The 23,358-nt window shown below is 55.7% G+C and overlaps 1 protein-coding gene across 1 annotated transcript; it reads right to left on the reverse strand.

Moving 5' to 3' along the window:
* Positions 1 to 16,185: 16,185 nt before the first annotated feature.
* CIMAP1C (ciliary microtubule associated protein 1C) lies at positions 16,186 to 19,584 on the reverse strand. The gene is made up of 4 exons (XM_074354332.1): positions 19,327 to 19,584; positions 18,375 to 18,485; positions 17,391 to 17,504; positions 16,186 to 16,786 (listed from the first exon to the last, which is right to left on the reverse strand). Exons 1-4 carry the CDS (start codon positions 19,445 to 19,447, stop codon positions 16,305 to 16,307), a joined length of 828 nt encoding a protein of 275 aa, XP_074210433.1. The 5' UTR covers positions 19,448 to 19,584; the 3' UTR covers positions 16,186 to 16,304.
* Between the last annotated feature and the right edge of the window lie 3,774 nt (positions 19,585 to 23,358).

The raw sequence follows: 23,358 nt of genomic DNA on the forward strand, positions 1-23,358 counted from the left end.
GAAGGAGGGCAGGGGATGCGCCCAGATGTGTGGTTTTTTTCCCTAATTCCCTGCGGTTCGGAGCCTTAGGTGCTATTCCCCACAGCACCCCCTCCAGTCTCCCGCAAGAGACTGTCAGGCCAGCTGTCTGGCAGGGTGGGAAACAGTAGCATCTCAGAGCCTCTGTTCCTGGCAGCTGGCCACACCTGCCCAAGGCCTCATTTCAGTGTATTTGCATGAAATGGTTTCATCCCAGCTGCCTCATTCTCCCCACCCCCAGCCCCACCCCTGGGCCCTGGCAGCAGGCCTGGCCCAGTTCAGTGTCCTCACAAGCCCCTAGGCCAACCCCAGGCCCCCTTTCATGGTGTCATATTTGCCAGGAAGAATTCTGCTTTCTCCGCACCCCAGGCAGAATGAAACTTACATAACTTTTTCTCCCTCAACCTTGCTGCTAAAATCACTGCATTTGAGGGGGAGCCATTGGGGAGTTTTCAGCAGGAGAGGGTGTGGTGGGATTTGCAACTTGAAAGCTGCTCTAGATACCAGTGAGGGGACAAGTGTGGAGGCAGGGGGACAACTGGGGCGACAAACAAGGCATCCAGGCTTGGGGGCGGGGAGGCAGAGGTGTGGGAGGCCCCTGGGAAGACCCGAGAGCCACTCAGAAGGTGGAATCGAGAACTTGGCGGAGAGTCAGAGGGGCAAAGCCTGGCTCTGCGGTCACTGGGGAGGAAACAGGGGCAGGCCTGCCACCCGCCGACACACCGCTCGGGCTGTGGAGAAGGAGGGAAACAGCAGGGGACAGGGCTGCGTGGGGCTGCAGCCTCTGGAGGAGACCGGTCCAGGAGTGGTGGTAATGCAGGGACAACCATTTATCTTTGGATTTTTAAAACTACTTGCATATATTAATTTGACCCAAAAAAACCAAAAAAACAAAAGGAAAGAAAAGAAAATCAACTGAAAAAAAAAAGGGAAAAAATCATATTAGAGTCAGAAGGCCTCAGTCATGTGTTCTTACACATGTGAGCTTCCAGGGGTTCATAGCCCTGGAAATTATGCACCAATTTGGGTACATGGGTGCAAGTTTTTTCTGAACAGGGATCTATACATTTTATTGAATTCTCAAAAGAGCCTGTGACCTGGCAATACTAATTAACATTTATATAACACCATACTTGGGCTCTGCACGACACATATTTATGTATGTATGTATGTATGTATGTATGTATGTATGTATTTGTATTCGTTGAATCCTGACGGCAGCCCTGTGAGAGACATTCTATTGTCATCCCCATCTTATAGGTGTAGGGACTGAGGCACAGGGAAGCTAAGCAATTTGCAGAAGTTTGCTCAGGTGACTTGAGATAAGAGTCTCCAGGTTGTTAGCCACTAATCTGGCCCCTGTCTGGTTCAATACTGAATTTACCCAGATAGACAAGTAAGGCCCAGGACATGAAGGGTTCACCCAAGGCCTTGAGGACAGACAAAACTGGGCAGCCAGGACATGTGAACCTCTGTGTTCCCAGCCCTTCTCATGTCCCCACAGTCAGGAGCAATAGGAAATCCCGGTCTCTCACTGTCATCACTACCCACAGCAGGGAAGGTGGTTTTGTGCCAGGGTCATCTCCGGAGCAAGCAGCGGGGACAGAAGCCCCCCACCCACTGACACCCCAGCTGCTACTGGCCCCCAGGCACCACTGCAGAGACCAGCCCAGCCTGGCTGACCCCCTACAGGCCCAGGGACCCTCCTTTCTTGATGACAAAGCCCTGTTTTCTCCCTGGCCTCTCCCCAACACCTCTGCCCTCAGCTCCACCTGCACCTGAGGACAAGCACCAGCCTGTCCACACTGGGTGGGCCAAGCACCTCTAGCCTCAGTTTCCCTGTCTCTCCTCCTCTAGTCCTCCCCCCAGAGGGCTCAGCCCCTGCCCACTGGGACTTGTTCTCTGAAGTCTTGTCTGCGTCTAGCTCTACTCCCTCCCAGAAGTGTGTGAGCCCCTCGGCCAGGCTGGACCCCTCCCCCAGGGAACCGTGACAGAGGCAGGACCTGGAGAAGAAGCAGAGTAAGAACCTGCCAGCAATGTGGGGCTGCCTCAGGAGGTAGTGAGCACCCTGCCCCAGGAGGCATGCAAGCAGAGGCTGGACCCTCGGTCTCTGAGAGGGGCCTGGGCTTGCAGTCACACCCAGATCTCCAATTCTACCCTTCTAGGACTCTGTGGGGGGCATGGTGACACAGGATGTCACAATAGCATGTGCAGTGGGTTCCAGCCAGACGGACCTCAGAGCCTGCTCCAACTTGATTCCACAGAAGGATAGTGGCTTGTTCATGGTGCCACAGCATCTTGAGGTGCACTAGGGGAAGGGCAGCCCTGATGGGAGAAGGATAAGCTTGGAGGAGAGGCTGGTGCCTTGAGCAGGATCAACGTAGCTTCCTGGCAGAGGAAAGACATGCATGAGGGGCCTCAAGGTAGATAGGACATCTTCAGGCAAAGCAGGAGGTGGCTGGAGTCAGGCATCCTGATGGGGTGGTCTCGGTGGGGACTGTGAGAACTTGAATGCCCAGCCAAGCAGGACAGCCCCCTATTGACACCCCCGACCCTGCCCACCTAGGACAGAACCCATCCTGGTGCCCCATCTCAGCCTGATAGGGGGAATTCCTCAGTTATCCCAACAGCCCCCCACCACCCTTTGCCCTCAAGTCAGAGCTCTGTCTACCCCCCACAGCCTTCCCAGCGAGAGGCCCTGGCTCTCACCAGCACCTGTCCCCCACCTCTGGGCCCCAGCAGGTGGCTGGGCAGGACAGGCTGCCCCAGCCACCGGTCCTGAGTGGATTTTCTTGGGGTTCCAGTGTCAGCTGAGAGGGAGCAGGCTATTTTTAGTGGGCTCTCCGCAGCAGCGAGCTGGCTCAGAAGTGTTGGCATGCTCGGTCCCACACTGTTCTCAGCTTTTAGTTCTTGTGGGGACTGATCCTCGCATCCAGCACACTCCGATTAGCAGGGTGACCTGAGCAGCTGCAGCGCATCTCCTCGTGGGCTAAGCCCACAGGCGAGTGACATGAGAGGAGCCAGGGCAGGCCTCCCCTCCACTGGCCCCACAGCCCCGCTGCCTCCCCGCCACCCTGGTGCTCGTCACATTGCAGGAACCTGGGGGCACAGAGTGGGCTGGACCAGTGGGCTTCACTGGCCTTCATTGACTTGATTTGCATAGTGTACCTGGTGAGTCACGGGGTGTGAGGGACATTCCAGGATCCCACCTATCACTGCCCTTTGCAGAAAGGCACACCATGGAGGGGTTGTGTCGGGTATAGGTCCCCCCAGGGAAGAGGATCTCATTGAGAAGGGCCCTATACTCCCCTTGACAGGGGCCATACACAAAAAAATGTTTTCAAGGGGGTTCAGGAGGTGCCAGGAGTGGAGTGATCTGCTTTGCATGTAAATGGCTCGTACTGTTCTTCAATTCTGCAGAGGGATGTGTGCACACTGTGTTGATAGGTCTTCACATCTTTTCAAGAGAACTTTAAAATTCAAAATCTGTTGTAGAATCTCTCAGGTTTTAAATGTTAGCAACCAGGTCAAGTTTTAAAAGAACATTGTGTGGTTTAAACAAAACACATCCAGGAACCATGCCTGATCCACAGGCCAGGAGAGGGAAACAGTGTTGACAATGGGGCCAGCTTTCCAATGCCCACTCTGCCCGGTACCAAGATATATCCCGTGGGAGGCCCCTCCATACCGGTGGGGAGCAGGCCTCAGGACCTCAGATCCCAAAGGACAGGGCACCACACTTTAGGGCCCATCCAGCATTTTTCAAACAGTGGTCCAGGGAAACTAGCTCCTAGAGCCATTCAAAGATGCTCCTTATTTATGGGCAAACACTCAGGGAATCTCTGGGTTAAATAAAGCAAAACAGGCTTCTTTACTATAGGACTTGTCTGAGCCTTTAACATGCAACAAAGTACCTTATGAATGTCCAGGAGCTGGAGGATGGGTCCCCTCCTGTGGGCCCTGCCCCACTGCCCATCTCGTCAGGGAGCCAGGCTTAGGCAAACTTCAGCCACCTGGGGTTCCCATGGCAACCGGGAGAGAGACTCAGTCAAGCACCTGGACAAGCAGGAGATGGGGAAGAGGTCGGGGAGGGGCTGTTGGCCTGATCAGTGCATTGTGGGCCCCAGAGGTTCAGAGCTTGGCCACCTCTTCCCCCCAGCGGCTGGCAGAGGCCAAGGGGTGGCCAGGAGAGGAGGCAGGGCCCTCCTTGCTCCTGCCCCCCCAGGGCTCCTGCTCCAGAGCCGAGCTAGGAGGGAGGGTGGTGCAGGGTCTTGCTGCTGCAGTAAGTTCAAGCGCACTCTGAGTCCAGGCCTGTGTCCCTCAGCTCTCAGAAGCAGTTGTCATGGCCTCTGAGAGGAAAGGCAGGGCGATTCCCATGACAGTGTCTCCTGCTGCCCCACAGCCACAAGGCTAATTTTAGCCCTAATTTTAGGCTGCAGGCTGGGTGTTGGGCCTGAGATGGCTGTGTGTCTGCCCAACTCTAAAGGCCGGCCCTGCAAGCCCAGCAGGAGGGCCGGACGGCTGGCCGTCCCTCCCCCAAGGCAGGCAAAGCCTCTCAGCCAAGCAAGCCCTTCTGATGCCCTCGCCCACCTCCCTCTGGACAGATTCTCCAGACCCTCCAGGAGCTGGCCCTGCCTACTCTTGGGTTAACTCCAGAGTCTCTGGGCTCTCTCACTAGCCAAGTTAGACTGGTTAGTAGTCAGCTCACCCCCTCCCCAACGCAGAGTCGGCATGTTACACCATACATGTCTACACAGACAGGAGGCTTCCAGCAACCCCAGAACCACTGCTAAAATCCCACCTGTGACTCAGATTAAATGTCATCCCCTCCGTGAAGCACCCCTACTCCTCAGTCAGAGCTAGATCCTCTCTCCTCTCTGCACCCCAAGCTCCTTGTGTCCCTGTGTCTTGCTATTTGTGGACACTGTCTCCCACATGAGACTCTCAGCCCCTGAGAGCAGGGACTGAACCTTGTACATCTCTGCTCACCCATAAGCCCAGCATGGTGCTTGGCACACGGTAGGCACTGCTGGGCCCTAGGTGGAGAGGGCCAGGGTGGAGGGCCTGAGTGTAGCCTTTGAACCAGAGGGGTTGAAGCTGCTGATCTCAATTCATGATCATAATCCCGGGGCCCACTCCCACACTGTTCTAAGGAAGATGGCCCCACTCCCAGCCCAATGACTCCCTCTGGGGCACCCTGGAGCAACCATGCCTGTGAATATCTGACCTCAGAGGCCAAGCCATGGGTTGTTCACTGACCCCTGGCCTGCTGGGAAATGACTCGGGCCAGACTGTTTCCATAAGTAACTTGACCTGAGACCTTCCACGTGATCTAGTCACTTCAAAGCAGAGACAGAAGCGAAGAGCACGTGTCTAGAGCGGCCGTGATGCGGAGTCAGGGCCATAACAGAGCTGTAGGAGATAAAGATGAGGAGCAGGCCGGGAAGAGGAGGAACAGTTCAGTCCGAGGCTCAGCCTCAGGCTCCGCTCCACAGCCACCCCCACCCCACCGCTGAGCCCCACTGGCCCCACCCCCAGCCCTGCCCTGCACCCAGGCCCTGGGCCACTCTGCCTGAGAGGCTCCTGATGCAGATTCAGGGCCTGCAACCCTCATGAACAGGCTCCCCATGCAGCCCAGATGGTGGGTGACTGTCCAGCTCCCTCTTGCCTTGCGGGGGAGTCGGGGGCTCTCTCTCACGGCAGGGAAGCCCACCCTCATCCTTCCAGGGAAGAGGAGGCTCAGGGGCCCCAGAAGGACCGCAGCCCGGAGAACACTGTGCCCTCCAGTGGAAGTCAAAGTCTTCTCTGCTGTGGAGAGGTGGGCCTCGTGTCCCAGCCCAAATGAAAAGACACCCCTCAGGTGTGCAGGCTGCAGAGGTCAGGGTCTCCAAGTTCAGGCCTCAGCTCAGGGAAGAGAGGCAGGGACTTGCCTCAGGGCCCCCACTTACCAGCCCACAGAGAGGGTCGAGGGTCAGGGTGAGCCCGCATAGGGCAAGGCCCTTGACCTCTCCTGCAGGCACCAGAGAGCTCCCGGCCCGCAGGCCATGGCCTCTGCTGTCCGGTCCTGCTACAAGGACCCTGCCGCCTAACCTCCCAGGCTGCGGGCTACGGACGTGCTGAGCTGAGGCAGCATACAGGGAGACCCCCACTGGCCACGTGATTCTCCCCAGGCCTCAGTTCTCCCCTGTGTGAACTCGAGATCAGGGCACCAGGGGTGGGTGGACGCCAGGCCTGATGCAGGCCTGTTCCCTCCCTTCCTCCTGAGCCAGGAGATGCTGGAGGAGGGGAAGGTGGAGAGGCCTCGCGGCCTGGGATGGAGCAGGCCCAGGGATGACCACAAGGGCCTTGCCCAAGCCCCACCGTGGGCAGTGGTCCCCGACCCCCAAGGAGCCACTTCTCCCAGAGAAGGGACCCAGGTGGCAGCCGGCGGTCATAAAGCCATCTTGGAAAGCCTCCTGATGGCCGAATGTAAGTGCTCATGCCACCGTGAGCAGCAGAGCCGGTAAATTACCACTGAGGGCTGCACACACAGCCCCCTCTGTATTTATATCCGCCTTGGTGCCTGAAAATGGATATTTATGCATTTTCAATATTCAGGGCAAACGCTTCATCACTCAGCGCTGCATGGCTGCAGCACATTACACCCGCCCTGCAGAGACATTCCTCTTCCACCTGGTTCACCAACTCGGGGGCTTCCCAGTAGGGCCTGGACCCCCAGCCCTTTCAGAGGCCCCACCCCCATCTGTAGGCCTATGTGCCCCAAGGGAAAGTAGAGGGAACAAAGGGCCAGGGCAGCCTCCCCGCCAAGCCCCAGGGCCCCCTGAAAGCCTGGGTCACCCTCCTTCACTTTACTGACCAGCAGACAGGACTCAAGAGAGGTTGGGTGGCCTGGGCATGGTCACACAGTATCCTCTCTAGGCCAGGGTTACTCCCCCATGTCCCCAGGTGTGGTGACTCCCTCCTCATCAAGGAAGGTGGCAGAGTTGGGCTCTCTCTTCCCATCTTTCTTTGCATCTCCCTACTTGAGGTCTGTTTCATGCTGGCTCTGATTCTCTCTCTGGATTCCCCCCCATCTCTCTGGACCTGTCTGGCTCTCACCAGCTCAGTCTCAGTCTCCCTCACATCTTTCTCTGTCTCCTGCATAGCATCTCTGTCTCTTTCATCTCTGGTCCCTGTGTCTCTCTGTCTCACTCCCGTTCACCCCCCTCCCCAACAACATCAATTCTCTTCCTCAGAGTCCCTATCCTTGTCCATCCCTGTTTCCCTGACTTTGTCTTGGGTCTGAGATCAGGGCAGGGGTGGGGGGAGCTGTCCTAATGTCCAGGAGGGGCCTCCTTGGGCAGTCGTGTCTCTCCCACTCTGGCCTGTGAAAAGGGAGCCTCAATGTCCCCTGAGCTGATAGACCCCCAGAGCAGAAGTGGGGCTGGGAGATTCTCGTGGTAGATTTCCACTCAGTGGAAGCAAGTGAAAGACTGGTGAGTTCTCCATCCTGGGTTCTGCAAGATTTCTGCATCAGCCCAACCACTTGACTCTGATGGGCCCATCTGGGATTTGAGCTGAGTGAGGGGGTCCTTGGGTCTACCCTGAGCTGAAAGCATTAATGTCCTGGGCCCTGAGGGCCTCTGCACCTGCTGCTACCCCTCTTCACCTTAACCCCTCCAGCTGCTCATTTTCCTCTCTCTCTCTCTCTCCCCCTCCATCCATCTCTCTCCCCCTCTATCAGGAAGGATAACAATTAATTAAATGTGTCCTCAACTCCTGTCTGCTCACCTCCCCCAAGGAATTAACCAGTCCCAGCACCTCAGGCCTTGTTAGATTCCAAGAAAAACATTCCCCTTGTGTGCTGTTACATGTATGTGTGCACACAGGGGTCCCTGTGCACAATGGTGCACACAGGAACATGCCATCTACTGTTGCACTTTTCTGTGTGTCCGCTCTGCCGTTCATCCACATGCACAAATCTGTGTATATGTGCTCCTGAGTCTGGAGACACACGTCAAGATGTTGGTATGAACACACGTACAAGTCTCTTGGTGTGGGTGTGTGTCTACACCTGCGTGGGCATGCTCTCATGTGCATGACTGTCTTCACATTAGGTCCCTTCCGTGTGCCCAGGTCTCTAGTGGATCTGTTACCGTTCAAGTCTGTCTGGTTATAGAAATAGGTGTCTCGTGTTCTGGATGGTGTGTGCACACAGACCTATGTGTGCACATCTAACAGTGTGTGTGCACTGGTATGTGAGCATGTCTTGTGCACACATGCTGTGTGTGCAGTGTACACACACCCACACACCCTGGCTGCCCTGCACACACACCTCCTTCCTGGCAGCCTTGTCCCCAGCAAGAGCCATTGTGCCGTGTCTGAAGGGTGATGGTGGTGGCGGCAGTGGCAGTGCAAGGGGGCAGGAGCCTGAAGGTAGGGAGGTGGAGATGGCGCCAGGGAAGGCGCTCACTAATGAGGCCACCTTCTTTGCCAGCCTGGGAGCTGGTGCCACTAATTATCGCGTCAGTAAGCAGCTCCCCAGGGAAGGGCTGCTGCCAGAGCCCTGCTCACTCCCTCTCCTGGGGCCCCTTCCCCACCTCCCCACCAGTCCAGAGACACTGCAGGAGCCTGGGCACCAAGCAGAAGGGCAGACAGAGAGGAGGGCCAGTGTCTCATTCCACCGGGAGACCCAGATGCCCGCCTGCCTGCCCATCAGCCTGCTGCCGGGAAGCCCACCTTTCAATGTACTCCTCTGTGTTAGGGCATATCGTCCCCACAAGGCCTCTGGGAATCCGAATGTGCTTCTGGGGGAAGGAAGGCCTGCACACTCTGACCAGTCCCTCCACAATGAGCATGCTCCCATAAAATGAGCACTAGCCTAGGAGTCAGGGGGGGCTGGCTGATAATCCCAGTGCTGTGTGACCTTGGGCAAGTTCCTATACCTCTCTGGGTCTTGTCTGTAAAATAGAGAAAGCAGGCTAGAGCCAGTTTTCTCAAAGAATGGTGTATGCATCATTGGTGAGACACAGACTTTAGATAGTACACGGAGAGGGGCATCTGCTATTTTAACCACGTATTTATTTTCATGTATATATTCTCACATACATGTGTGTGTTTGTGTGTATTTAACTAACACATCAGACCCCTGATTTCACAAATACTGCTTAAGACAAGGCTTAACAAATCTAAATTTTAAGTGAGCCAGTCTAAAGGAAAATGTTAAGTAAATGAGAGGCAAGGCTAGAAACTGAGTCTGACAAAGTCCTGGCAGAAGTTGGCAAATGACTGCAGTCCTGGGCAGAGAGTCTCTGAGGCCCTTCCCTCTCTGAGAGGCAGTGGGTTCAGGGCCCCAGAACCCCTAGAATGAGAAATACACAGACTGGGCCCTGGTTCCCACCTCTTCCTCATCATCACCAAGACAGACCATCAAGCGGCCAAAGAAGTTGCTATGCTGTAAGCAGCATGGCTCCTCCTGGCCACAGGCCCCCACGAAATCTCAGAGGACACAGAAAGTGTTCACATATGTGGGCTGATTCAGGCCAGATCAGACCGGGGCCCAGGAATGTCCCAGACTGAAGGCAGAGGTAGCCAGGGTCTGGACAGGGATGACTCAGGCTGGGCCTGGTGTGTCCTGGGGTGGGGGTCAGGGCAAGCGGGTCAGCAGCCGCATCTCCCATAGAGGCTGGGGAGGAGGTTGTCTGAGCCCAACCCACCCTCCCAGGCCAGTGAATAAGATATTCCACCTGTACTGCCCAGGGACAAGCAGCCTGTCCCACAGCCCCAATGTCTCCGTCCTCCAAGAGGCCGGGTGTGAATCACAGGAATTTACAGCCCAGCCTCGAGTGGGATTTATGAGTCTGCCTCAAGCCTGGCCGGCGGGGAGTGGCCTCCTGTCAGCCCCCCATTGCCGCTGATTGATGAGGATGTTTCCTGCCAAGAAAAACTCCCCTCTGTGAGAGGCGGCAGAGAGGAAGGCTCCCAGGTCCAAGGGCCAGACCCTCACCCGCTTCCTGTCCCTGATCTGAACCCCTCTTACAGCCCGTGCCTCCCTGTGATCCCCCAGCCCCACATGCTGACACCCAGACAGGAGGTGCACCCAAGAGGCCCAGCTCCTGGGCCAGAGCTCCACCCTCCCAGCTCTGCTCACCCCTTCCCAGTGCCCTTCGAGATGGATCCATCCCAGAGCCCAAGGCTGGACATGCCAAATCCAAACTTCAGAACGGATCTCGGAGGGAATCCAGAGCACACACATACTTCACAGATGAGGAATCAGAGGTCCAGAGAGGGTTGGGCCCTGCCCAAAGTCACATAGTAGAACAGTGGTATGGCTGAGACCTGAGCCCCTGAGACCCTGAACTAATCATGTCAGTGTCTGGTCATGGCTGACTGGCCTACAGCCATGGGGAGAGTTTTCATCTCCAAATAAGGGAAAGTCTCCAGAGAATTGGTGGACATGGATTTGAATTCCTGCTCTATCACTTTCTGTCTGAAAGTCACAACCACTCTGTGCCCATTTCCTCGCCTGAAAAATAGGGCTCAAAATTACTCCTGATCTCCTGGGGTCATTGTGAGGTTCAAGTGATAGAATATAGATGAAGTCCCAGGACAGAGATGGGCCTCTGGCAGTGTTCCCTAGGTGGTGAAGATTGTCCTTCATCATCCATTATGTCTCAAGGGCCCAATCGCTAGAGGACGGGGGGGGGGGGGGGGGGGGACAGTTTAGGACAGGTGGAGCAGGGGGAAATGGAGAGGGAGTATGTGGGGCTGCAAGCCAGAAGTGAGTCCACTTCCTGATAGAGGAAATCCTGGAAGGGTCCCTGGGGGAGGTGACTTCAAGCAGAGGATACAGAGCTCCATCTCTCTTGCTCTGAGGGCACTTGGGGGCTTCCTAAACACCACAGGGGTAAGGGAAAGCACACTTCCTTGAAAGCCAATTCCAGCCCCAGCTCCAGCCTGAGCTTCCAACCTGAGTGACCTGAGGGTAAATCTGTCCCCTCCCTGGGCAGCTGCAAAATGGAGCCAGAGAAGACCAAACCACACTCCCTAGAGGCATCATCCAGCTCTGACCTTTATGGAAGCCCATCCAGACCCATCTCTCGCAGTACCCAAGTCTTGCCACTGGGTGACAGCAGGGAGTAAAGCTGGGGTCCAGCCTCTCTGCTGCTGCTGCTGGCCAGTCCCTCCCCCAGCACCAGATGTTCTTTGCCCACACACACCCTCAGCTAGCTCTCCAGGGAACCAGAGCAGGGTAATCACCTGCGTCCAGATATCTGCTTCTCCCCACAGCCCTGCTGAGCAGCCAGCATTCTCTCTACTTTTCAGGCGGGGAAACTGAGGCCCAGAGAGAAGAGGAGAGGACTTGTTCAAGGTCACACGTCAGACAGGCAGAGCCAAGTCTCTAACCCTTTCTCCCAGCCCCTAGCCCCCGAGCTGAGGCTGTATGAAGGGAGGATTGGAGTCAGATATGCTTGGACTGGAATCCTGGTCCTTGAACCTCTGGCTGTGTGTCACTAGGCAGGTCCCTCACCTTCTCTGATTCTCAGCTTATGTAAGTGTGTGGCACATGGCAAATGCTGAACACACGAAGCCACTGCTTGGTTTCTGGTATATTTTACACTCCACAAGAGCAGGCACGTGTCTGTCTTACTCACCCTGGAGCCGGGATGGGGTGGACGTTCAGAGAATAATAGCTGCCTGGGGCCCGCTTCCTCCTGGGCCCCACCGGGCCCTGGACATAAGGTTCTCCCTCCTGAGTCCCTTCCACCATCCCGGATCAACACTTCCCCTCGGCCCCTCCCCTTGGCAGCCCTGCCTGGGGCCCATGCTCACCCAGGCCCTGAGTAGTGGCTCTGGCCTGCCCGCTCACCTTTTCTCCCCGTGTCTCTCAGCCCCCCTTTTCTCTGTCCCTGCCTCTCCCTCAGTCCCTGTCTCCTGCTGAGCCCCTGCTCTGCACCACATACTGTGTTTACAAGAAAACCATGACAGTTTTTTATTTCTCTCTTTTGTCTCCCTTCCTCCCCTGAAGGGAAACGTGCTTACACTCTCCCAGGAAAAAATGAAGGCTCCAGAAAAGAAAAAGCAAACAAAGGACCGTGAAGGCATGGGTGCCCCCAGCTCCCACCTCTACCCCCACCCATAGGCCACACTCACACACACACACACAATCCTCCTCCTGTTGGGGCCTCCGAGAGTGGCTCTGTTATTTCGGGGGTAATTGAAAATGTCGATCTTTATTCTAGAGGATAAACAAGGCAGAGGACACGGGGAGCAAGAGGGAGAGAGCAAAGAGCGGGCAGAAGAGCCAGATGGGAATGGTGGGTGTGAGGAGAGAGAAGCCGGAAGGAAGAGCAAGCCGGGAGAGGCAGTGTCTGACCCCCACCAGGAACCCAGGGGGATGTGCCCTCCAACCAGCTCCCACCCCCACCCCAGCCAAGGACAGGAACAGGAGAGCCAGTGGCAGGAGCTCCTACTCCAGTCCTCCTGTCCCCAGGATGGGGTCTCTGAGTGCTGGGGGCAGGGAGAAGGGGCCTGGCTTGTCCTGGTCAGTGAGGGCTCACAACCAAGTGCGCCCCATCCAGAGGTGGGCCCCGAACTGGAGGGCTGAGAGCCAGCCAGCGGCTCCTCTGCCCCCAGGGCTAGGAATCGAGCCCCAACTCCTTTCTGAGCCCTGAGCACAGAGACCCTCCCCAGCATCCCCCCGCCACAGCCCACCACCGCCCCCTCTGCACCTGTGCAGGTCTGGGGGGGGCGTGGTTCTCACGGTTTGTCTAATTCTCCAGGGCGGTGGGCTGTGTGGGCTAGTCTGGGGGGCATGGGTATGTGCGTGAGATAAGGAGGTGCCTGCCTGGAGCAAGGTGTGTGGTAGTAAATGTGCGTGTAGTGTCTGGTGTGTGTGTGTGTGTGTGTGTGTGTGTGTGTGTGTGTGTGTGTGTGTGTGTGTGTGTGTGTGTGTGTGTGTCTGTGCCTTTCCTTGTGAGTGTGATTTAAGGCCCGTTTCAGTGGGTTTGTGTCGGGGGGTGTGTGGAGTAGGTTGTGCAGGGTGTGTGCATGGGCGAGCGGTACTGAGAGGCGCGTCTGCAGCTTATCTCCACGCATATGTGGATGAAGGACATGTTTACGCAGAATCTCCACCTGTGAGCTTGTGTATGGTGTGGCAGTGTGTCCCCGCAGATAGGGCCCATCTTTTGTTCCTGGCCCAGGGCCACCATCTCTCCAGCTCCTGGGGGCCAGAGTAACAGGTGGCCCTCAGGGTCCCTCCAGCAACAACAGAATGACAGAGACCAGCCCTCCACTCACCGCCGCCAGTGTCCAGGAGGGTCACGTGACTGCAGTTTTACCGCCAAGCCTGGCAGGGGTGACCCACAGAGGCCAGGCCTCCCCCCGCCCCCTGGAGAGAAGGGCAGAAGCTGCAGTGGGCACCCTGCCCTGCGCTGACCCTCGCCCTCCCTCCAATGTCTGCCCATGCCGGGAGAGAGCTGCTTCATCCTCCCACCGCACTGCCCTCTCTGAACTCCCGGAGGGCGTGGCGGGGACTCCGGGGCACAGCCAGAGCCTGGCACAGGGCAGGAGCTCAGCAGGTATTTGCTGAATGAGTGAATGATCATGCCTGTGTGATTACCTGTCAGGCTCCAGGGCCTAATTACCCGAGGGCACAGATTGAAGTTCTACAAGAATCAGACCAGGGCTTCCTATCAGGTCAAGCATGGCCCCCAAGCTGTTCAGAAGTGATGGGGTCAGCACTCAGCCAGGCCTGGGAGGCCATGTCCACTGACCTTCTCTAGGTCATTGACCTGGTCACCACCACAGGGGAGGCAAGGCCAAGAGATGAGGACTGCTTTGTCTGAAGGTCTATCTCAAGCTTAATGACCCCATCACTTTGTGGGCTGAGGCACAAGGGAGGCCATTTATCTTCTTTGGAGGCCGCATCCCTTTCTTGGCGGGGCCATCTCTCTTCCAAACATCTTCATCCCCGAAAGATTCATTCTGAATCCTCAAGCCTCCTCTCCTTCCCTTGGGACCACAAAGAGAAGGTTAGTTCTAGCTTTAGTGCTACCCATATATCTGGTGGCAGCTGGGGCCAGGCTGAAGGCCTGCCCCACACTGAGCCATGGGGGCAAAAACTAGGGTTAGTCCTAATATAAGTCAAGGATCTCACCCCAGACTGAGCCCTGACTCTAATCACAGACAGAGCCACAAACCTGGCCACTGACTGAGCCTTGATCCTGGTCACACACTGAGCCCTAACCTTGGTCACAGACTGAGCCTTAAGCTTTATTTAGAGACAGGCCATTAATTTGTCATAAGACCAAAGTTATTTCCCTGGCTCTGGGCCTCAGTCTCCTTATCTTTCTAACGGAGGGCCTTGGGATGGGATGGGCACTAAATCAGAAAATCCCTACTCAGAGGGTGGCCTGTAGTTTCCCTGACCTGGTGACACAGGAGAGCATCAGCTGCTGCCACCTGCCAGCCCCCACCCCCGCCCAACACTTTCAGCCCAAGCATCACTAATTTTTGCAGCCGCCGTGATAAATGGCACTGTCGGCAACATGACATCCTTCTAATCTGCTGCAAGACAGATGGATCCCCAAGCTCACTCACTGTCCCCCGAGCCTGCCCAGAACAGCCTTGTTGAGGAGTGGCGAGAACAGGACAGACACAGCACCCCAGGCCTGGGGGCTGGGGTGGGAGGGGGAGGAAACTTCAGGCCCAGAGTCAAGTATGACCCCAGTGGGGTTTTCTACAAGCCCCTTTTAAAAATATTCAGTTGTTTGTTTCTTTTTAATACTCCAAAGATATTCTCTGCTCCTTTCCATCTGAAGTTAGTTCTTCAATTCAATTTTAATTTTCGGTTAAAACCTCAATATTCCTCAAATTTGCAAGGATGAGCCATCAGACATTGGTTCCTAGTGGCCCTTTCTTCCTGCCTCCCCCTGCTTTGGGGACAGTGGCTGCATGCCTCTCCCTGAGGCATGGGATCTGGGGCCTAGTCAGCCTCCTCTCCTCCTTCCCTAAGCCCCTCTCCCTCTTGCCCTCACTTCCTCACTTCTGCAGGCTGCAGAGCAGGGATGGAAGTCCCCCTCACATCTCCTATGGCGGAGGAGCTGGGAGAGGGGCTAGTCAGGGGATCTGGATACCAAGAATTAAGAAAGGATAAATACCAGCCCCAAGACCCCAGCCTCCACCAGAGACAAAAGGAGAGCTGGCACCTGTCTGTCCCAAAGAAGAGGTGGAGAGATGGGCACCACCTGGACTCATGAGTGAGGCAACACTGCCCCCTCCTGGCTAGTTCATGGCTCCACCTCTCCTCTTGGACCCGGCACAACAGGGGTGGCCGTTGAGGCTGGGGATACACAAGTGACTCTCCAAAGACTGCATGTGATCTGCAGGCCCTCCTCCCAGCAGCCGCCTTGCCCTCTGCCTCCTCCCTAGGCTGAACCCTAGCCTCCAGGCTCTGCCCATCCTGTCGAACCTTCTCTACTGCCCAGAGAACTCTGAAAAGACCACACCTGATCTAGCCCTATTGCATGTAGCCCAAATCCTGAGTCCCCTCCACGCTGCCCACCATCTGGTCTCATTATCGACTGCCTCCTACAGCCCAGGCACCTGCCCTCTGAGCATCCCCTGGTTCCCGACCCTGCATCCTTCGGTCCTACCTGCATGCCTTCCCTCTCATCTTTACCTCCACCACCCTCCCTCCTACACACTGTCTTGTCCTCTTGGGTTCCTCCCCCCGGAAAACTGCCCTCCCTTCCCATCCCCAACCAGAATGACCCCTCCTTCCTGTGCCCACACCTGCTCACCCTGCTCCTCTCTTGGGTGCTAACCACTGTCAGGGATCAGCGTGGAGGGGATCAGGATTTGTCCTGAGTCACAGGGTTCTGGAGCTGGAGGGAACTTGGAACCCTCCAGGCCTACCCTCCCCCTTCATGGAGGCCCAGAGAGGTTCAGGAGCTGCACAAGTAGGCACAGTGCGTTGGGAGGAGAATGCAGCTCTCCAGAGTCTCTGCAGGGCTCTTCGAAGGATACCCGGCTGCCTCCCCTGGTGAGCCAGAACAGTGTCTCCCGGACAGGGACCCCCACCGTGCCTCCCAGCATCTGCAGCCCCTTATCCAGGGCAAGGCCCAAAGGAAGTAGCCGTGAGCGTTTGCAAAACAAAGGAATAAATAAATGAAAATATTTATCTAATGCCTTTTGTGTGCTGGGCAAAGCAGGCACCAGCTCTGCTACTCAAAACCTTGACAAGTTGCTCAATGTCGTAGAAAAATAACTTCTGGGGACGGGGTGTGGGTGTACAAGGAGGGGCCTCAGTCGCGAATGTCCACGACCAGCGGGCACAGGTAGGGGGAGTGCTTGATGCCCATGGCGAAAGCGGGGATGCGGGGCTTGTGCAGCGTGACCAGCTGGACGTCGTGGGAGCCGGGCCCGGGCCGAGGGGTGCGGTCCACCGGGCAGGAGAAGCGCCTGGCCAGGCTGTAGGCGGGGCTGCGCTTCTGGTAGACGGACGGCTCAGGCCTGGCGTGCGCGGCCGGCCCCGGGCCTCCCGCCACACGCTCCCTGTGGAACCAGCTCTTGTCCGAGGAGGCCAAGCTATAGCAAGGGGCAGCTCGGTTGGCGGGGAGGTTGGGGCCCAGCAGGAGTGGCAGCTGGTAGCAGTTGGGGCCTGGACTGGGGTCCGTCACTCTGTATGGGCACCGGTAGCCGAAGGTGTACTGGGGAGCCCTGCGTTCCCCAGGTGGGTGGGTCTTCTCCAAGTGGTAATGGCAGGAGGCCGGAGTGGGGCTCAGGCCTGCAAGTGGGTGAATGAAGGGGAGGGGTCTCAGGGCAGGAGCTAGGCCACCGCACCTCCTGGCGTTCAACTAACGGGTCTAGGGAGGGAGCTGAGGTCTTGGTCAGCCTGGTGTGGCTTCACTGTAACCAGCTTAGCAGGAACATTACTGCCCCTGAATGGTTCTAGGGGATGGGGGTGGGGAGGGGCTTTGGCCATCCTGACAGCAGGATTGTGACCCTGTCATCATAATATAAAAGCCACAAGTGTCCCCGGAACATAGCCCTTGGACTGTCATTGTCCCTGTGACAGCACAGGAAAACATCCTGAAATCACATGTGTGAACTCATTAGCACGACAATATCGCTGCCATGACGTAAGCCCTGTGATGTTTTTTATCATAACATCACCCTGCGACAGACATGCATAACACTGGCCTCAAGACGTAAGTGCTGTGACACAAACACGGTGACATCGGTGTCTTGGTGTGACATTGCAGGGGGATGCCAGCATTCACAGACACCCCTGCTGAGGGGGTTCCTGACCCTTTGCCCTTGCTTATGTACTAAACATGCACCCCGTCCCCCAACCTCCCTGCCCCCCTCCCTCTCCAGTCCCATCTTACGCAGGTTAGAGACGCGCTCCGCCATGGGAACCTGAGGGCAGCTGGACATTCCAAACCGAGTTATTTTAGGATCCAAGAAATAACAAGGCCCAGGGCTGCATATGTCCGTGATCCCTGCACGGCAGCCAAGGAGAGGCCCTGTCAGCCCCAGAGGCCTGCCTCCAGGAAAGATCCCCTTCCCCCAAGAAAAGATCAAGGGCTCCTTTTCAATTCCTTGGGCTCTTGGGTGTTTCAGGAGCCTTGATTTCCTCATCGGTGAAATGGGGCTTTTAACACATGACCTAACATTCTCAAGAACCTGTTCATAGGAACAGATAACATAACAGCTGCACAGCTGCTTGGTCAGCCCCCACGCCTTCAGGGACTGGTGGCACAATGGCTATTGTTAGTCTGAAGAAGGGGCCCAGCCCCAGCCAGGGGGTTCCCCTGCTGCGGAGGGCATGTCACCCCACGGAGGGGCCTGGCAGGCACTCTAGATCTCAGACCCCCAGATACACACCCCTGCCCACGCCCTCCTCTCACTGGCTTTGGCCGGCAGCCCCAACTCTTCCGTGGCCTCTGCTTCTCCTGCCCTTTCAGGGAGTTCTAAGCCACCTGAGAAGCTTTGGGGGGCAGCCCCCACTTTCCTCCCACACCCCAGCTATTCCTGCCCAGCTGCTATGGCAAGTGAACCCATAGCAGCCAGAGCTGAAGAGCCCCAGCCAAGGACCAGACAGGAAGGACACTCTGCCAGCTGGACGCAGCAGAGTCCCTCAGGAGGTCCAGGTGGGAGAGGCCCACAGTCTCCTTCAGAGGGATGGGTCACTTGGCATCCCTGCTTCCTTCCGGACCCCGTGGGCCACCTGGGTATCCTATTCAGGGCAGGCCTGGGTTCCCAGGAGCCTGCGGCCACAAATTATGACTCCTCACCTCTCACTGCCGCCCCAAATGTCCAACAATAATAACCGTACGCCCACGAGGACTATGGGCGTGGTGAGCACTCACGCTTCTCTGAGTGCCGGGTGTGCAGGGTGTAGGCTGGCTCCTGAAACATGGACATGTCGTGGTCTACGTAGCCCGTGCAGGGTGGCCGGAGGTACTTGGCAGGCCCTGGACCTGTGAGCATGGACAGAGAGGCCCTCAGCCTGGACCCACTGGATCAGAGGCAGAGGAAGCCCCAAATACAGTGTGCCTTGAGAACACTGGGGTCTTCACTCTCGCTGGTATCACACTGCCACAAATCCCACCATCCAGCTGCTTCCTTTGGGGAAAGGCAGTGTTCTCAGACAAAATGCAGTTTCTCTTGGACAGGCAACACATAATAAAAAAAGTAATAGTTATGAGTAACTGAGAACTTATTCTGTGCCAAGTACTATGCTAAGCATTTTCTCTGGGTTATTTTAGTTAAGCCTCTCAACAACTCTGTAAGATAGATAACTCTTATTTTTCCCATTTTACAGATGAGAAAATTGAGGCTTAGAAATACCAATTTGCCCAAAGTTACACAAGCTGGGAGTGTGAAAATTCTGAGACATCAGCCAACAGAGCCCAAGCATGTAATCACATACTAAATCATCTCCCACATAGAGCAGCAATCAGTCATTAGCAATGTAGTAAGAATTAGTTTGTCCGCTTTCAGTTGAGAGTAAGATTCAAGGGAAGTGAGGAAAGCTAAAGCTGGGCTAAAGATGCCACTAAATCCCCATCTTTTGCCAAAACTGGCCTCACTTCACACCCCTTGCTCTGTCCTTTCCCCACCCCACTGTCAAAAATTCCCAGCAGCTAATACTGCTTGTGAAGTTCAGCTTGGAAGCGTAGCTCTTCTGTGGCTTCAAGGAGAGTCTGAAGAGGCTCTGCAGGAGTCAGAGCTGGAAGGGTGAGACACCTTCAACATCCCTGCAGAGAGAGGAATGAGCCCGAGCCTGGTAGAGGCGGGTAGTGTGGGGGCTACTCTCACCTTTGATCATCGCCATGACCACAGGGGTCTGCTTTACCTCCTGCCCTGAGGACACCTGTACCTTCTTCTCTGGGTTCTGCCCATAGAACACAGGGCTTCTGGCCCCCTTGGGCAGTTTCATGTTTGGGGGTGAGGAGGGGGCAACAGCTTCTGAGAGGTCTAATGGCAGGCAAGGAGCTGGGCCTGGGTAGGGCCTGTTCCTGGCCCCCTGCACAAGCCCCTGTCTCCACTCTCTCTCCTCCACACCAGAGGCTGCTTGGAGGCTGGGAAGGAAGACAGTCCTCCGGCTCAAGCCGCTGAGGCTGTCTGAGGTGCAGCCAGCTGTAGGGCCCGGCAGGCTTGAGCTGGGGATGACCTCACCGCAGAACTTGGACTGTGAAACCTAGAGTGTTTATTTCCCCCAGTTGCCGTGGCGCCTGAACTGTGGCGTAGAAATTCTATGCTGGCAGCTCAATTGTGGAACCCTGAGAACTTGGCCCCACTGTCCTGTCCCCACTCTGGTGAAATAGCCTGAGGGTCTCCAGGACCATGGGTCAGGAAAGGAAAAGGGAGACATGGAGTGACAGATCCAGCTCTTCCCTCCCGGTGGGTGAAGGTTGGTCAAAGAGTGGACAGGTCATGGGTGAAGGGTTCTTGCCACCTGAACAGCCCCCTGGGTGGCCTTCTACTCCCTGCCCCTCCCACCTATCCCCCTAGGTTCCGGACACGCCCTCCCTTCTATCAACGTCTGTTTTTTCTTGGGAAAGTGTCAAGTCAATTATTTCACACTAAAGTGTGACTGCCTGATAGTTTCCCAGACTCCTACCCCAGGGCACGGTGTCTTTAGAGATCCATGTCTAGCTTGAGGAATACTTTCCTGCTGCTGGCATTTTAGGCAGGGAATGAGGAGCAAATAACAGAAGATGAAGGAGTGGTGCTGAGGCCTCAAGAAGCCACTTCCTGTGCCTGTGGTCAAGAGCACCCCCGGGGGGGGCGGGGGCAGGAGCCTGAGAAAAAACATTGAGGGGGAGGGAGGATACTCAGTTGCCCTGTGATTGATGGATGAGCCCCGGAGCTGAGGAAATGCTAGAGACCCCTTCACCCCTAAATATCCAGGAGGCTCAGCCTGGGGGCCTGCTTGCACCTACCAGTTCATAGCTCAGACGAGGGAGTTGATCTGTAGCACGTAAGAGGGGTTCTCATTTTGGGAACAGATGACTGCTGCCTTTAAAGAGGGTGTCTGTCACAGCCCCGGTACACAGATAAGGAAACTGAGGCCCCAAAAGGGGCAAAGACTTGCCCAAATCTCCACTACATTAGTATCAGAGATGGAACCAGAACACAAACCCCAGGGCTCTCTTTCAATCATAACTTCTGATCTATTGGAAACCAAACCATGCTCTGAACCCATTCCAACCAGCAGGCACAGTGAGGACTCAAAGCAGACTAGCCAGGCATGCTGGCTACTCCAGAAGGCCCTTCTGGAACTGAAAGGCTCAGAACAGAGGGCAGGGGCCCACCTCAGCAGCAGCAGACCCTCCCTGTGCCTCTCACATCTCCGGTGGGGCAGCTACACCTCTGATTTCTGGAGAGGGAGGGCTGGGCAAGGCTGGGATTGGCCCAGCCTCAGTTGGCCTCAGGCTATGGGCAGTGCGGCCTCTGCTCACATCCTTGTCAGCTTTTCCTGGAGGAAGATGCGGGCCTGCTGGGCCCAGGTCTTGATGGTCCCCACATGCTGACAGGGGCCAGATGTAGGGCTGGGAACTTCACTTTTCTGGGCTGGGGTTGCAGGGGGGCGGGGGTCGTCTCCAAGTATTTCAGACCCAGAAAGCCTTCCTGACACCACCACACACACATACTGTTCCTGTCTGTCACCCCTGTGCCCACTGTCTTGGGGAAATTGAGCTACTTAATACCCCAGTAGGTCACAAGCCACCCACTTCTGCTCCCAATGCTCCCTTCCCTCGAGCTCACTCTTGCAGACAGCCCTTGGTCCTCTCTAAAGCTGCATCTCTGTCTCTCATACCCTCATCCCTCAGAGCCCAAGGTGGAGCAGGTCTCTGGTCTTGGTACCCACCAGGCAGTGTCCCTTCCTTGTCAAGAGCACTGCTCCCCAAGTGTTCCAGCATCGAGGGTGCCCCTCCTCATCTTCTCAGGGCTGCCATCTGTCCTGCCTTGTAAACCTGGTGGCCCTGGCTCATTGTCTTCTATTCCATCCCCCGACTCCTGCCATTACCCTGGTGACTTAGGCCTCCCCAGGGACCACCCACCAATCCCTTGGCCTCCCAGTTCCCAAACCTCCCCATCTCCAAATACCTCCCCTCCACGCCTTCTCAGCCACCCTCCCCAGCACATCCTGGGCTCCTCACCCTCCTCCCAGGAACACCACCCTCTGCCCTTCTACTTCTTTTAGTGCACAGATGGCCCACCATCCCTGAGACCCCATCAGTGACCCTGCACCTCCTCACCACCCTTCAGTCCCCTCCTGCCTTTACAGCCCTCCTTGTCCAGTTTCTTTCCTGGTAAATCCCAGCCCTGAGTCACCAGGTGTGCTTGTACACCTGCACCAGGAAGCTAAAAGCTTCTAGGGATAAATTTGGAAGTTTGAGATTTGCAAATGATAGCCACTATATATAAAAACAGATTTAAAAAAACAAATTTCTTCTGTATAGCACAGGGAACTATATTCAACATCTTGTAATAACCTTTAATGAAAAAGAATATGAAAACAAACATATGAGTGTATACACATGACTGGGACCTTGTGCTGAACACCAGAGATTGACACACTGTAACTGACTATACTTCAGTTAAAAGAAAAAAACCTTCTAGTTAGACCTACGGCCCCCGAACCCTGGACTTGTCTCCATGCCACCCACCTGCCCACCTCCACTCTGGTCAGTCTGCTTTCTCCCTCTCCCCAGAGATCATTTCAAATGTGGCTCATTCCCCTCTGTGTGCCTGGCCCTCCCTCCAGCCCACTGCTCCGCCTCCCCGTCACAGAGGAAACAGAGGCCATCAGACTAGACTTGATCAAATCCTCCCTACCGCGATGTCAGAAGCACCGGCTTGGCTTCCGCTGTCATCTGTTCCCACTTCCCTCCCAGGGCTTAGGAGCACCCACCAAGACCTTCTCCCATCTCCTTTGCCTTTGAGAACCTTTCATTGTCCATTGTCCCCCCTTCTTGCTTTAACCCCTCATCTGGCCCCTTCTTATCACTTCTATATACTCTCTACATCCCTTCCGTCTATTAAAAGCCATCTCGGCCGTGCACACCTCTCCGTCACTGCCTGGACCCCTCTCCCTGGTCCACAGGCAGACCTCCCAAAGGAGGCATTTTCCCTGCTGTCTCTATTCTCGCCTCCCTTTCACACTCTGACTCTCCACAGGCTGCCTTCAGCCCCTCGCTTCACCTAAACTATGACCTGTATGTGGAAGCCGCAGCCAACGTCCACTTCTCACCCTTGCGGGACGGACCTTTCAGCATCACTGGACCACAATGGCCGGCCACTCCCTCCTTCTTGCAGTACCTCTTTCTGGTTCCAAAATGCTCTGGTCTTCTTCCCATGTCCCCACTGGCCCTTCACAAGCTTTCTTCCTGGCTCTTCTTCCTCAGCCTGACCTTTCAATGCTGGCATATGCTTATTAATTACAAAAGGAAAAACAGCAGCTTTACAGGGATAATCCTGGAAGGCACCACCTCAACCAAGTGATGTAAGTTAACATCATCGACACTGGGGTAGATGGATGCTGTGTACCTCCCAAGAGGATGCACTGAGAAAGATACAGCATCACTTCTGGGCTGTTCCCATCAAAGAGGCATAACCTGAATCAAATCACAAAGGAACCAGACAAACTCAAATCAAGACTCACATTACAAACTGACTGGTCTGTACTTGCCCCAAAATGGCAATATCATGAAAGACAAACACCGAAAAACTTCTCCAGATTAATAGAAACTCAAGAGATAGGACAACGAAATGCAATGTAGGAGTCAGGATTTTCTTTTGCTATCAAGGATATTACTGGGAAAATTGGCAAAATTGAGGGGG

The sequence above is a fragment of the Camelus bactrianus genome, chromosome 27, assembly GCF_048773025.1.
Source record: "Camelus bactrianus isolate YW-2024 breed Bactrian camel chromosome 27, ASM4877302v1, whole genome shotgun sequence".
In the NCBI taxonomy this organism is placed as follows: domain Eukaryota; kingdom Metazoa; phylum Chordata; class Mammalia; order Artiodactyla; family Camelidae; genus Camelus; species Camelus bactrianus.